Genomic DNA, 15,761 nt, shown 5'->3' on the forward strand with positions numbered 1-15,761 from the left:
TACCAGAAAAAGGTTAATCTAATACGTCTGAAAAGATAAATATTATACATAGGTATAGAAAAAGGTTAATATAATGCGGTTGAAAGTATGAATATTATGCATAGGTAGAGGTCGTAGTGTGGTGTATTAGATTACATTGCCTAATAGAGTAGGGCTTTTTAAAGTACTCTATATGAATCCTATAATGCCATCCAATATTCGATACAACTGTACTTGTATCGTATTCCACCATATTCACGTATGATTCCGTTCCATTCCACCCTATTCCTTTCCAGCCATTCCACCCCTACTCACATGATTGCATTCCAACCCTATCCAACAACTAATTACAAACCTTGTTATACTCAAAGCTACTAAGGACTGAACCACACCAAACGCTAACATGGAGATCGAGGGACCTTAATCGCCAATCTTGAACTTCAGAAAGGACCATAAAGATTCTTCAATTCGGATTCCTGTTGTTGTCAGAAATATAACATAAAGAACTCCAGTTGCTTGCAGAAAAACTCTTTCCACATTTTCAGCATATATTCGGGATTCAAAGGCTTACCCTACAAGTTGCAATAAAGTTATATGAAAACCTAGACTCGAAGTAAATGCGAGCATACATACATATTGGGGGTTTGACAAAAAAAGGAATTGAATAAAAATCGTTGAAAAACTTGGAAGGAATCGTGAATTCCATGAATATATGAAGGATTCAAATTCCAAACACGCCATGGAATGGAATCTTAAAGTCCATTTTCCATTTGATCATGCAGTAATCTATAACAAAATATAAGAAGAAAACTATACTAAAAGCACCCATTGACATGATATATAAGTAAAAATTACCTCGACTTCTATATGCCTGGGTCATGTTATATTTTTTGTGTTTACAACAAAATCTTGCAAACTTGACCTTTGCAAATGTGTCTTCACCAATTGTTCGGCCAATCTCATATTTCCTCACCTTCTTTGTTACCCTCTTCATCATTTATCCAAGGCTTAAAGAACATAAATCAGCCACAATTTCTCTGACCTCAATGGAAAAACTTCACATCATCCAACATTTATAACTATCTATGTAAAATAACAAAAGTCAAATTTATAAAGTAACTAATCAAACCAATTATGGCGCATTGACATCATCAGCTCCAATCCTCTACTTTAAAAATATTATTATTTTAAGAAAGTGTTGAGCTTAAAGTAACTGTTTCGCTAGTTGCAAAAGTAATCATCATTACAAAGAATTTGGAAAAAAAAACTTTAAAGGCCCTAATTTTTGTAGTTAATATTATGTTCATCAAACAATTTATAAGATTTCGATTGCAATGTGCTAGATAGGGACTTCGATCTAGAACATTCAAAAGTATTGCAAGAAGCATCAAGAAAATGATTTTGTCGGTTAGCCACCTCTGGCTATGATCGGGTCTTGTACTCCGGTGAAGGTCGGGGGCTTTGTGTTATCGAAGTCCTGATACTAAAAAGACTGACCTGTCCCCGTACCTGCAGCTGCCATGGCTGCGGAGGCTGTAGTAGCATCCGTCTCAGCAATATATGTGTAGCGATCATCAAAGAACTCCATCATTGCGGTCTTGATGGACCCGAACATCTACAGAATCTTACCCCGGACGATAGCAACCACCTCCTCATGGATGATCTCCCTGACACAGTCCTCTGACAAGGCTGGCCCACCCTGACTACCAGCTCCCGATCCCAACCCAAATCCGGTCTCAAATCGCCTCGCTGAAAATATACCAGAAAGATATCAGACATTCCATATAATAATGGGAAACCAACTCCCAATAAAACCCTAGGGGTTGTGACTTCCTTGCAACGCGTATGATTCCTGTTGTTAAAATAAATAATGGTTAAAGTTACAAATTAACAATTTGTTAATTAAAATAAATACATTTGTAGATGTATGTGTAAAAGGGTATTGCAGGTAAACTTCCAGATTGTAGAAGGGTGCAATGTGTTGAGTTAGATACATATGTATCCAGGTTAACACGCAGATCCTTCGGGTTGAAGATGACCCATGTACTTAAGGTCAAGAGTACCTGATCGGGTCGTTCATTCAGTCACTCTTCCTTGTTTCATACACTTTCTCTCTTGTTGTAAAGAACTCTTGTTATTAGGGTTTATTCTGTAGTGTTAAGATGATCTATCATCTGCTCTTGATCTTGTTCTATATTTGGATTGAGAGATTCATTGTTGAGAGTAGTGTAGGTTTATGTTGTAAGTACTTGAAAACCACCTGTCTGTTAATCCTCAAATGATATAATAGATGGTGATGTTGGGAAATTGTGTTCTTACTAGTTTTTACATGGTATCAGAGCTTTAGGGCTTCGATTCTCGTCTCTGTGTGTAGACGCTTCGTTAGTCTCCGATTCTAATCTCGGTGTTACTATCGACGCTTCGTTTTTTCGTCGATTCGAGGTAACTGTTTTACATCCCAATTCTTTGTTGTTTTCTGTTGATCTTCATAATCTGTTTTAGTCTAGTTTTCTTGTTGAAAACTAGATCTACCTTCAGATCGTGTAAGATTAGGGTTTTGTTTGTCTATTACAAACAATATCTTCTTGATCTTGGTTACTGTGAGTATTTTTTGTTCTTGGCTTGCAGATTCAGAAGAGGAACTGTTTGTGCTACATCATAATCGAGTGAAGGCCTTCTCTTCTACCAGATCGGTTGGTCAATCTCATAAGATCTGAAATAACTCACTAAGGATCGGATTTCATCACCGATAAACCTTAGTTGAGAACGGATCTGAGAGCCGATCGGTTATACTGGTTGTGTTCCCTTCTAATCTCGCTGTGAGGTTTTCTTGTTCCTTATTTCTTCTTGTTATTCATAAGATCTTATTGTTGTGTTAGATCTTGTTCTCTTGTGTTATCATAAGATCTTCTGTGTTAGTGATTATCTTGTTTTTAAACATTCTTGTTTTTTTGACTTGGTGATTGCTTGTCTTGGGCCCCGACATACAGTGGTGACCATCTGGACTCTAAGGCTTTCACTATTGTCTGCTTTTGTTAATTTCTAGCTTTCTTTTCTAGTAGACTTTTACTACTTCTTTTGTTAATTATGACTGATTCTGGTGTTGAGTCCACTGGTGGGTCTGGGGCTCAACCTGATCCTGCAATAAACTTTGATGATCCTTTGTATGTTCATCCTTCTGATAATGCTGTTTCTAGTGTTATTAACTTCAAATTGTTAGGCACTAAAATTTTTAGGATATGCCGCAGTTTTATGGTTAGAGCCTTAAAGGCTCGTAATAAACTTGGTTTTACTGATGGAATTGTACCTAAACCTGTTAATGATCCTGTTAAAGCGTCTAAGTGGGAACGTGCTAATGCTATTACTTGTTCTTGGATTCTTGGGTCTATTTCTGAAAATTTATATGCTAATCATGCTTGTTCAGGAAGGTGCTCATGATCTGTGGAATGAATTATTTGAAACTTATCATAAAACAGATGGTTCTGTTATCTTTAATGTTCATCAAAGAATTGTTTCTCTTACTCAGGGAAGTTTGTCTTTATCTGATTACTTTAGTAAACTTGATTTATATTGGAAAGAGTTTGATGGTTTAACTAATCTTACTGAGTGTACTTGTGAAGCTGCTAGTAGTTTTAAGAACCATTCAAAATTAATGAAACTAATACAGTTTTTAAGTGGTTTATATGAGTCTTATAATCAAGTTAAGAGTCATATTTTGCTTATGGATCCTCTTCCTTCTGTCAAAACTGCTTTTTCTTTAGTGTCTCGTGAGGAGTCAAATAAAAAACATGGTTCTGATTCTTTGATTTCAGGTTCTAAAACCTCGTCTTCCGCTTTTGTGTCTAAATTTGTTGATCAGAAAAAATCTAAATCCAAGGGTCAAATACCACAGTGTAAGAACTGTGGTCTTAAAGGTCATTCCATTGATAAATGTTTCAAAATTATTGGGTATCCAAAGGATTACAAGCCAAGATCTGAAGTCAATAGTCAAAACAAAAGTTTTTCTAATAATTCAACTTCTGGTTTTCAAACTGAATCCCTTGGATCTAGAACCTGTGATAGTAGTAATGATTGTCGTTTTTTAACTAATGAGCAATATGCAAAGTTTCTCAGTCTCATTGGTGAAACAAAGCAAGGGTTGGATGAGACACCTGTCAATGCCAATATGGCAGGTATTTCATGCAACTCCTTTCTTAATAACAACTGTTCTAAATGGGTTGTTGACTTTGGAGCTAGTCAACATATGATTAGCTCTGAGTCACATCTTCAAGATTCAATTTATGTTTGTAGATTAAATCTAAGGGTTAGTCATCCTAATGGGTCTTCTGCTCAAATTAATAAAATTGGGAATATGCAATTATCTAATTCTCTTACACTGTTTGATGTCTTTGTTGGTCCAAATTTCAATGTTAATTTGTTGTCTGTTCATAAGCTATGTAAAGATAACAAATGTGAAATTGTTTTTAATGAACATAATTTTCATATTTAGGATTCACAGTCCAAGGGGACGGTGGATACTGGTAACCAATCTGGTGGACTTTATTACCTTGATCCATATATTTCAGGTAATAAGTCATGTGTTTCTAAGAATATTTGTTGTGTGTCTAAATTTACTTGTCATAGTAGACTTGGTCATCCTGCAGATCAAGCTTTAAACATTCTTAAGAATAAACTCAATTTTAGTAATGTTTCTCTCCCACCTTGTGAAGTTTGTCATAAATCTAAACAGACTAGAGAGGCATTTCATAATAGTCTTCATGTGACAAGTTTCTTGGTGAACTTGTTCATCTTGATGTGTGGGGACCATATAGATTTAAGAGTGTAGGAGGGTTTAGATTCTTCTGGACTATTGTGGATGATTTCACTAGAGCTACCTAGGTGTTTCTTCTTAAGTCTAAAGAAGAAGTTTTTCAAAGTTATGTTGTATTTTTAAATATGTTAAAAAATCAATTTCAAGTTGTTGTTAAAACTATAAGAACTGATAATGAAGCTGAATTTACAAATTTTCGTTTTAAAAACTTTTGTGAAAATCATGGCATTGCTCATCAGACCTCTTGTGTTTACACTCCACAACAGAATGGAGTTGTGGAGAGGAAACATGAAACGACCCAAAATACGACCCAAAAATTTCATTTTTCAATATAACCAAAAACCATAAATCTGAGTATCATATCATAAAACCACACACTATGTATCTCAACCGTAGTAAAAATACTGTGAGGAAAACTGTATCATAACTATAACATATCAAAATCAAGAAACTGAATCAACTCCCAGGATGAAAACTGAAGCTGTGGTGTGTGCGATGCCATCATCCCGAGCTCTTCCCTTTGCTTGCGGAAGTACCTGAAACCAAAACTGAAAGTGTAAGCACAAAGCTTAGTGAGCTCCCCCAAACTACCACATACCATACAATACATATAAGACACATACTGGGCCTTGCCCACTGCATCGGACCGAAGTCCGGAACTAGCTGCATCGGACCAAAGTCCGGAACTGACTGCATCGGACCGAAGTCTGGAACTGACTGCATCGGACGTAAGTCCGGAACTAACTGCATCGGACCGAAGTCCGGAACTACTCATCATAGCATGGCATAACACATAGCAACTAACATAAACACACATATTGCATTCTGCATCGGACCATAGTCCGGAACATATAACACACAACGTGCTTGAATCACGGAGACATCAAGCATACTGAACTACTGCTTCGGACTGAAGTCCGGAACTGCTACTAACTAAATGGGTCGGCATTGTGGCCGTAGACCCGTTCCTACTGGAAGGAAACTCACCTCGTGAACTGGCTGCTGTGTGTATGGCTCTGAAAGCTATCTGCTGCTGCTCCGGTATCTCCCCGGCTACAAGTCCATAAACACACTCAATCAATGTTAATCACTGCACTGGGGTAAAATGACTCTTTTACCCTTGGTCAAAGTCAACTCTCCTGATCAAAGCCAACTCTCCTGGTCAAAGTCAACTCTCCTGGTCAAAGTCAACCCACAGTTGACCTGACTCGCCGAGTTGGGCCGCCAACTCGCCGAGTCCCTATTCTCACTTCTCGACCCTACTCGCTGCTACTCGTCGAGTATGGCATCAACTCGACGAGTTCCCTTTCGAATCAAAAACTTAGGCAATATGCATCCGACTCGCCGAGTCATATGAACTACTCGACGAGTTGTTCTTCGAGCTAAGAAGATTGCCTTGGACTCGCCGAGTTGTATGAACAACTCGCCGGGTCCCTCCATTACTGAGTCTGACCTCAAACTCGCTGAGTCCACTCTACCACTCACTGGTCGTACTCGGCATCACTCGAAAAGGAAAAATCGGGGACTCTCGACTCGACTCGCCGAGTCGTTCTTCCGACTCGCCGAGTCGCTTGCATGCAACAATTCAAAACTCGATTCTGCTTGAATCCAGTGTATAGAACTTATAGATCTGGACTCCCTTAACTCGATTGGCACGTAAAGATTCTATCTTTACGTGCCCATATGCATCCATGAAGATAAAATAGCTCAAAAAGCATAATAAAGGCTAGATCTAGGGTTTTCATGCAAAGTATCTTCAAAAAGGCAATAGATCCGGGATCTATAACTCCTAAATGAACAGATCTAAGGATATCTCGATCTACTAAGGCATCCATACAATCATAAGGCTTGAGAAGGCATAAAACTATTACTAGAAGAGTTCCAATGGAAATTTGAAGTATAAAAGGGGAGGGAATCCGAAGAATACCTCAATGGATTCTGATTTGCCCTTGAATCTTTGCTCTACACTTCTTCCCTTTGCTCCTTTCTTCTTCTTCTTCTTCAAGCCTTCAAAATATCACACAATAACACTTAAATCACTCAAGAACGGATTAGGGTTTTCTCACAGCTCTCTGAGGGTGAAGGAGGCGAGATTGGGGGCTATAAGGTGGCTTAAATAGTGAGCAATCCGGGGATTTAGGGTTTCTTCCAGACAGGCAGACTCGCCGAGTCCCGAATATGGACTCGCCGAGTCGCCGACTAACACGTGCTCGAAATCCCGTCCCTACTCGGCGATTCAGGCTATGAACTCGCCGAGTCCCTCTTGCAAACTTCAAAATAAATACCATGGAATCATCATACCGGAGACGGGTCGTTACAATTCTCCCCCACTTATATCAGACTTCGTCCTCGAAGTCTGCTACGGCTGAATCTGCAAATATCTCTGGGTAGTGCTCTCTCATCTCCTCCTCAGCCTCCCACGTCCACTCAGACCCCTTCCGGTGCTGCCACTGCACCTTCACTAACTGAATTTCTTTGTTCCTCAAGGTCTTGGTCTTCCGGTCCAGAATCGCGACCGGCCTCTCAATATAGTTCAGGCTGCTATCAACCTGAATATCCTCTAGGGGAACGACTGCTGACTCATCCACCAAACACTTCCTCAACTGAGACACATGGAAAGTGTTGTGGATCTGACTAAGCTCCTCAGGAAGATCCAACCGATAAGCAACCTGACCCACCCGGGCCAAAACCCTGAAATGACCAATAAACCTGGGACCCAAATTGCCCCTCTTCCGGAACCTGATGACACCCTTCCAAGGTGAGACCTTCAGAAGGACCATATCACCCACCTGGAACTCCAAGTCTGAACGCCTCCTGTCGGCGTAGCTTTTCTGCCGACTCTGCGCAGTCTGCAGTCTACTACGGACCTACTGGATCAACTCGGTCGTCTTGAGCACCACCTTTGTGCTCCCGATGACTCGCTGACCGATCTCGCCCCAACAAATCGGGGTCCTACACTTCCTCCCATAAAGCATCTCAAAGGGAGGTCGATCAATGCTCGCATGATAACTGTTGTTATACGAAAATTCCGCTAACGGAAGATACGTATCCCAACTACCACCGAAATCTAAAACACATGCCCTGAGCATGTCCTCGAGAGTCTGAATCGTCCTCTCGCTCTGCCCGTCCGTCTGAGGGTGGAAAGCGGTGCTGAAATGGAGACGAGTACCCATCTCGTCGTGGAACCGCTTCCAAAATCTGGATGTAAAACGGGCATCTCGGTCTGACACCACCGATACCGACACTCCATGACGTGCCACAATCTCTCGCACATAGATATCGGCTAACTTCTCTGCCGATATACTCTCCTGGATCGGGATAAAATGAGCACTCTTCGTCAACCGATCCACTACTACCCATATTGAATCTACTCCTCGTGCGGTCCTGGGAAGCTTGGTGACAAAATCCATGGTGATGTCCTCCCATTTCCACACTGGAATGTCTAACGGCTGCATCTTTCCGTGAGGCCTCTGGTGCTCCGCCTTGACCTTCCTGCAGGTCAGGCATCTCTCAACATACCAGGCGACGTCCCGCTTCATGCAGGGCCACCAATAATCGGGTCAAAGATCTCGATACATCTTCGTCGCCCCTGGGTGGATAGAAAATCGAGACTTATGAGCCTCGTCCATCAACACCTACCGTACTCCACCCCAGTACGATACCCACACCCTCCCGTGAAGCGTCAGCAATCCCCGACTGTCATAATCAAACGAGGCTACTCGGCCCACTATCCTCTCACACTTCTGCCTCTCCTCCTTGAGGCCCTCAACTTGAGCCTCCTTGATCCGCTCCAACAATGGAGTAATCACTGTCATCCTCAAACACAGATCTCTGATAGGGGCTGCCGACACTTTGCGGCATAGGGCGTCGGCCACCACGTTGGCCTTCCCTGGATGGTAAAGGATCTCACAATCATAATCCTTTAGCACATCCAACCATCTCCTCTGCCTCATGTTCGGACTCGACTGATCCATAAGGTACCTCAAACTCTTGTGATCCGTGTAAATAGTACAACGGACCCCATAAAGATAATGCCTCCAAATCTTGAGGGCAAACACAACCGCCCCCAGCTCTAAATCATGGGTAGGATAGTTAGCCTCGTGAGGCTTCAATTGTCTCGAGGTGTAAGCTATCACATGGCCCCGCTGCATCAATACTGCTCCCATACCTGTGATCGAGGCATCACAGTAGACTACGAAGTCCTCTACTCCCTCTGGCAAGGTAAGGATTGGAGCCTCGCACAATCTCTGTCTGAGGGTCTCGAACGTTGCCTGCTGCTCAGGCCCCCAACGAAATACCACCGACTTCTTGGTCAGTCGGGTGAGCGGCACTACTATCTTGGAGAAATCCTGAATGAATCTCCAGTAATACCCTGCCAACCCTAGGAAGCTCCGAATCTCAGATGGAGACTTCGGGACCTCCCACTGCATCACGGCATCTATCTTGGCCGGATCTACCAAAATACCCTTCTGGTTGACGAGGTGACCAAGGAACTGCACCTCGCGCAACCAGAACTCACATTTGGAGAACTTTGCGAAAAGTCTCTCCCTCCTCAAAACCTCCAGCACCTCCCGCAGGTGCTCCTCGTGCTGCTCTTGCGTCTTGGAATACACCAAGATATCATCTATGAATACTATCACTGACCGATCCAGCATCGGCCTGCACACGCGATTCATGAGATCCGTGAACGCGGCTGGAGCATTGGTGAGCCCAAATGGCATCACCACAAACTCATAATGACCATACCTGGTCCTGAAAGCAGTCTTCTGTACATCCTCATCTCTAACCCGCATCTGATGGTAACCGGAGCGTAGATCGATCTTGGAGAACCAAGACGCTCCCTGAAGCTGATCAAACAAATCATCTATCCTCGGAAGTGGGTAACGGTTCTTCACCGTTACCTTATTCAACTCCCGATAATCTATACACATACGATGCGACCCATCCTTCTTCCTCACAAACAGGATCGGCGCTCCCCAAGGCGAACTGCTCGGCCGAATGAAACCCTTGTCTAACAGCTCCTGCAGCTGCGTAGACAACTCCTGCATCTCAGGGGGAGCTAGGCGATACGGTGCCTTGGCTATCGGAGTCGCACCAGGAATCAGGTCGATCCTAAACTCAACCTGCCTCTCAGGAGGTATTCCCGGTAAATCCTCGGGAAATACATCGGGGAAGTCTCGCACTATCGGAACATCTTCAACTGCCATCTTGCCCTTCTCCCGGGCATCCAAGACATAAGCTACATAACTCGCGCAACCCTGCTGGAAATAACGTCTCGCTCTCGCGGCGGAACAAAAGGTCGGTCCGCGCTGTGGCCTCTCGCCCTGAATCACTAACTCTCCCCCACTGGGAGTGCGAACCCTCACTAGCTGAAGCTCACAATCAATCACCGCCCCATTGGGGCTTAGCCAATCCATGCCCACAATAACCTTATTCCATCGCAGGGGAATAGGAACCAAGTCCACTGAAAACTGCTCATCAAACAACTGAAGAGAACACCCTCTATGCACTCTGCCGACCCTCACGGTCCTATCATCTGCTATCTCAACCTCTAATGGACAATCCAGCTCCCCTGGAGCTCTACTAAATCTCTTGCTAAGCGCAAGCGATACGAATGATCGGGTAGCCCCCGAATCGAATAATACCATAGCAGAGATGCCGTTCACAGAGAACGACCCTAAATAAAACATACAATAATAAGCAATAATCAATCAATAATAATAAAGGGATGAAGGGAAGATACATACCTGTCACCACATCAGGAGTCGCTCGCGCCTCCTCTGCTGTCATCTGAAACGCCCTACTCTTCGCCACTGGCGTCTCGGCTCGGCCCTGCCGGCCATCAGTAATCCTCAAGGTAGCAGGGGCAGGTGCAGCCACCTTCCCTGCTGCGGCTAAACTCGGATACTAGGACTTTTTATGTCCCCTCTGATTGCACTGAAAGCAAATCAGATCTGATGCTGCAACGGTAGTAGCAGGGGCCGTACAATCCCTACTCAAATGCCCAATCCGACCGCACTTGTAGCAGCCGGAACTCCCTGCCTTGCACGCCCCCTCGTGCAATCTCCCACACTTGCCACATCGACCGTGGCTCTGCTGACTCCTAGATCTGTGATCTGAAACCTTGGGCTTTTTGCCCGAACTACCTGTACCCGAAACCGCCTCCGGTTTCCTCTTCTTCTCCATCTCGAGATCAATCTCCCTCTCCCGAGCCCTAGCAATCATGTCATCCAGCGTTTTACAGCTGGACCGGCTCACAAACAGGCGGATATCGCTCCGCAACATCTCATGATAACGGGCCTTCTTCATCTCCTCATCGGCTGCATACTGAGGAACGAGAAGAGCCCTCTCCCTGAACTTGGCGGTGATCTCCGCCACTGTCTCTGTAGTCTGGGTGAGGTCCTGAAACTCCCTAGCTAACTGCTGCACCTCAATAACCGGTGCAAACTCTGCCCTGAACCTGGTAGAGAAGTCAGCCCAGGTCATGACGTCCAATGCTGCATCATCTCCAATGGTATGTCCGACCTCCTCCCACCAATCCCGTGCCCTGTCCTTCAGAAGACAGGACGCCAATCTGACCTTGTCCCCCTCGGGACACCTGCTAATGCGGAAAGCGTTGGCCACATCCGCCAACCATCTAGTACTCGCTATGGGGTCCCGCGCCCCATGATAGTCCGGAGCTCCACATGCCCTGAACTCCCTGAATGTAAGGGTGCGCGACCCCATCATGGCCGCCACCTCGCCACGGAAGGTGCCCAATCTCTCATCCATCAGCTCTAGGATTTCCTCCTTGATCGAACCGAAGATCACAGGAGTCTGCTCTATAATGATACGCGTAATCTCTGAAGAAAGAAACTCTCGGGTCTGCTCATCCATGCGCTCGTCCCCCGAGCCTGAACCTGATCCCTCCCCGGCACCTCCACTGCCGGCTGCTGGTCTCGAACGCAAAACCACCATTCTGAAACACATCACAACTACATCAGAAAACTGAAATATCTCAAGGGATCATTGATACTACAACTAGCTTCCTGGTCTTGTCTCAGCCTTTCTTGATTCGAGTACGGATCCTCTGCTTTCAGTAGTACGGGCCCATACTACCTTCCACATCTATCCGTACTTTCTTCAAGAACTGCCTTGACTCCACCAAGTCACTTCTACTACTACTGATCTCTGCTACTCTCATCCTAGGCTTGCCCTAGGGAAACCTCAGACTCAACTCAAACCAGTCCTCAGCTGCTGAAGGCCTCCTCGCGATGCCAACTAGCCACCACCTGGATACCATCACATGTGACGAGGCTCAGATAATCCTTCGAGTAAAAGACTCGTCCCTACAACGGTTGGACTCAAACGAGAGCTGCGAAATAGGGTCAAATCCAGCACTCTGAGATTATTCAACCCTGATCACATGTAATGTAACGTATTCACCTAATGGCTAACTCCCATCACTCAGAATCCCACAAAGCACAAAGCAAGCAGCATTCGGATAAAGGAAACATACTCAGGCAAAACTATTCTCATACCAAGAAACTGTACTAGCATATAATGCTAGGCTCATACTATCAGGCATAACCTAAATAGGCTATCCTACTGCTGTCTACTCAATACTAGCATGCAATGCTCATAAAGCTGATACACATATAGCAGACACATAAGGCATCCTCCTAGATCCTTAGTCCTATACTAGCATGCTGTTCTACTGAAACTGAAACTGAACAAATAACTTGTATGGGTAATTTGGGAGTACTTACTTGAGCTCGGCTGATCGCATGCACCACACCCTTATCTCGTTTAAAAATTTCTTTCTTTCTAAGTGCTTTCAACATTCTTTAGAAAACACTTTCCTTTTTAAAAATCTTTCTATCTTCCCCTTAGTTTGAGTTCAGATACACCCGAAAGTGTATCCGAATCCGTCAAACCAAGGCTCTGATACCAACTTGAAACGACCCAAAATACGACTCAAAAATTTCATTTTTCAATATAACCAAAAACCATAAATCTGAGTATCATATCATAAAACCACACACTATGTATCTCAACCGTAGTAAAAATACTGTGAGGAAAACTGTATCATAACTATAACATATCAAAATCAAGAAACTGAATCAACTCCCAGGATGAAAACTGAAGCTGTGGTGTGTGCGATGCCATCATCCCGAGCTCTTCCCTTTACTTGCGGAAGTATCTGAAACCAAAACTGAAACTGTAAGCACGAAGCTTAGTGAGCTCCCCCAAACTACAACATACCATACAATACATATAAGACACATACTGGGCCTTGCCCACTGCATCGGACCGAAGTCCGGAACTAGCTGCATCGGACCAAAGTCCGGAACTTACTGCATCGGACCGAACTCCAGAACTAACTGCATCGGACTGAAGTCCGGAACTGACTGCATCGGACGTAAGTCCGGAACTAACTGCATCGAACCGAAGTCCGGAACTGACTGCATCAGACCGAAGTCCGGAACTACTCATCATAGCATGGCATAACACATAGCAACTAACATAAACACACATATTGCATTCTGCATCAGACCATAGTCCGGAACATATAACACACAACATGCTTGAATCACGGAGACATCAAGCATACTGAACTACTGCTTCGGACTGAAGTCCGGAACTGCTACTAACTAAATGGGCCGGCATTGTGGCCGTAGACCCGTTCCTACTGGAAGGAAACTCACCTCGTGAACTGGCTGCTGTGTGTATGGCTCTGAAAGCTATCTGTTGCTGCTCCGGTATCTCCCCGGCTACAAGTCCATAAACACACTCAATCAATGCTAATCACTGCACTGGGGTAAAATGACTCTTTTACCCTTGGTCAAAGTCAACTCTCCTGATCAAAGCCAACTCTCCTGGTCAAAGTCAACTCTCCTGGTCAAAGTCAACCCACAGTTGACCTGACTCGCCGAGTTGGGCCGCCAACTCGCCGAGTCCCTATTCTCACTTCTCGACCCTACTCGCTGCTACTCGTCGAGTATGGCATCAACTCGACGAGTTCTCTTTCGAATCAAAAACTTAGGCAATATGCATCCGACTCGCCGAGTCATATGAACAACTCGACGAGTTGTTCTTCGAGCTAAGAAGATTGCCTTGGACTCGCCGAGTTGTATGAACAACTCGTCGGGTCCCTCCATTACCGAGTCTGACCTCAAACTCGCTGAGTCCACTCTACCACTCACTGGTCCTACTCGGCATCACTCGAAAAGGAAAAATCGGGGACTCTCGACTCGACTCCCCGAGTCGCTTGCATGCAACAATTCAAAACTCGATTCTGCTTGAATCCAGTGTATAGAACTTATAGATCTGGACTCCCTTAACTCGATTGGCACGTAAAGATTCTATCTTTACGTGCCCATATGCATCCATGAAGATAAAATAGCTCAAAAAGCATAATAAAGGCTAGATCTAGGGTTTTCATGCAAAGTATCTTCAAAAAGGCAATAGATCCGGGCTCTACAACTCCTAAATGAACAGATCTAAGGATATCTCGATCTACTAAGGCATCCATACGATCATAAGGCTTGAGAAGGCATAAAACTATTACTAGAAGAGTTCCAATGGAAATTTGAAGTATAAAAGGGGAGGGAATCCGAAGAATACCTCAATGGATTCTGATTTGCCCTTGAATCTTTGCTCTACACTTCTTCCTTTTGCTCCTTTCTTCTTCTTCTTCTTCTTCAAGCCTTCAAAATATCACACAATAACACTTAAATCACTCAAGAACGGATTAGGGTTTTCTCACAGCTCTCTGAGGTTGAAGGAGGCGAGATTGGGGGCTATAAGGTGGCTTAAATAATGAGCAACCCGGGGATTTAGGGTTTCTTCCAGACAGGCAGACTCGCCGAGTCCCGAATATGGACTCGTCGAGTCGCCGACTAACACGTGCTCGAAATCCCGTCCCTACTCGGCGAGTCAGGCTATGAACTCGCCGAGTCCCTCTTGCAAACTTCAAAATAAATATCATGGAATCATCATACCGGAGACGGGTCGTTACAAAACACAAACATATTCTTAATGTTGCTAGGTCTCTTATGTTTCAATCAGGGGTTCCATTAAAGTATTGGGGTGATGTTATTCTCACATCAGTTTTCCTTATTAATAGAACTCCTTCTTTTATTTTAAAAGGGTTGTCTCCTTATGAGTTAGTTTATAAAAAGTCACCTAATTCTGATAATCTTCGTGTGTTTGGGTGTTTATGTTTTTCTACTAGTTTAAATAATACTGATAAGTTTTCTGCTCATTCTGAAAAGTGTGTTTTTATGGGTTATTCTTTAGAAAAGAAAGGATACAAAGTTTTAAGTCTTGATTCAAATTCTATGTTTGTTTCCAGGGATGTTAAATTCTACGAATATGTGTTTCCATTCAAAATGCAGAACCCTGTGTTTAGTAGGTCCAATGATGTTTCTTGTGGGATTGATCAATTTTCCTATGATGATCCTTTACTTTCTGAAAATTATGTGGATAAAGGTGTTTCTAATAGAACTCAAGGACTGGATCATCATTTAGATGGTGCTAGTTCTCCTTTGAGTCCTAGTAGAAAAGATCCTACAGAGAGGAACATATATACTAGTTTAAGATTTGAAGGGTCCAATGTGCCTCTCTTTGATAGGTCTGGTCCTAGTTCTGTTGGTTCCCCTGACTCTCCTGTCAGGTATGAGGAAAATAGTCCTTTAGTTTATGATCCTTCTGATACTCAGTCTATTGGTCTCACACGTACCAGGTGAGAAACTAGGCTTCCATCTAAATTTAGTGATTATATTGTAGAAGGAAAATATAAATATGGAATTGAAAAAACTGTTAACTATTCAAATTTAATTTCTGAAACAAGTGTTTTGTTATTATCTTGATAAAACAGTTGAACCTCAGTCTTATTATGAAGCTTCTCTTAATCCTGAATGGGTTAAAGCTATGAATCAGGAAATGGAAGCTTTGTATAGGAATAATACTTGGGTTATAACAGATTTAC

General features: G+C 43.4%; 1 protein-coding gene and 1 long non-coding RNA gene across 2 annotated transcripts; both read right to left on the reverse strand.

Annotated features, from left to right (window-relative positions):
- On the reverse strand, positions 1-1,555 carry LOC122195654 (uncharacterized). Its single transcript, XR_006186130.2, has 2 exons — positions 835-1,555; positions 1-551 (listed from the first exon to the last, which is right to left on the reverse strand). It is a non-coding gene; the product is annotated as an uncharacterized LOC122195654 (long non-coding RNA).
- A 3,549-nt stretch (positions 1,556-5,104) lies between these two features.
- LOC128128197 (uncharacterized) lies at positions 5,105-12,611 on the reverse strand. Its single transcript, XM_052767108.1, has 2 exons — positions 10,537-12,611; positions 5,105-5,325 (listed from the first exon to the last, which is right to left on the reverse strand). Exon 1 carries the CDS (start codon positions 11,756-11,758, stop codon positions 10,697-10,699), a length of 1,062 nt encoding a protein of 353 aa, XP_052623068.1. The 5' UTR covers positions 11,759-12,611; the 3' UTR covers positions 5,105-5,325; positions 10,537-10,696.
- Between the last annotated feature and the right edge of the window lie 3,150 nt (positions 12,612-15,761).

Source organism: Lactuca sativa, chromosome 8 (assembly GCF_002870075.4).
Source record: "Lactuca sativa cultivar Salinas chromosome 8, Lsat_Salinas_v11, whole genome shotgun sequence".
In the NCBI taxonomy this organism is placed as follows: domain Eukaryota; kingdom Viridiplantae; phylum Streptophyta; class Magnoliopsida; order Asterales; family Asteraceae; genus Lactuca; species Lactuca sativa.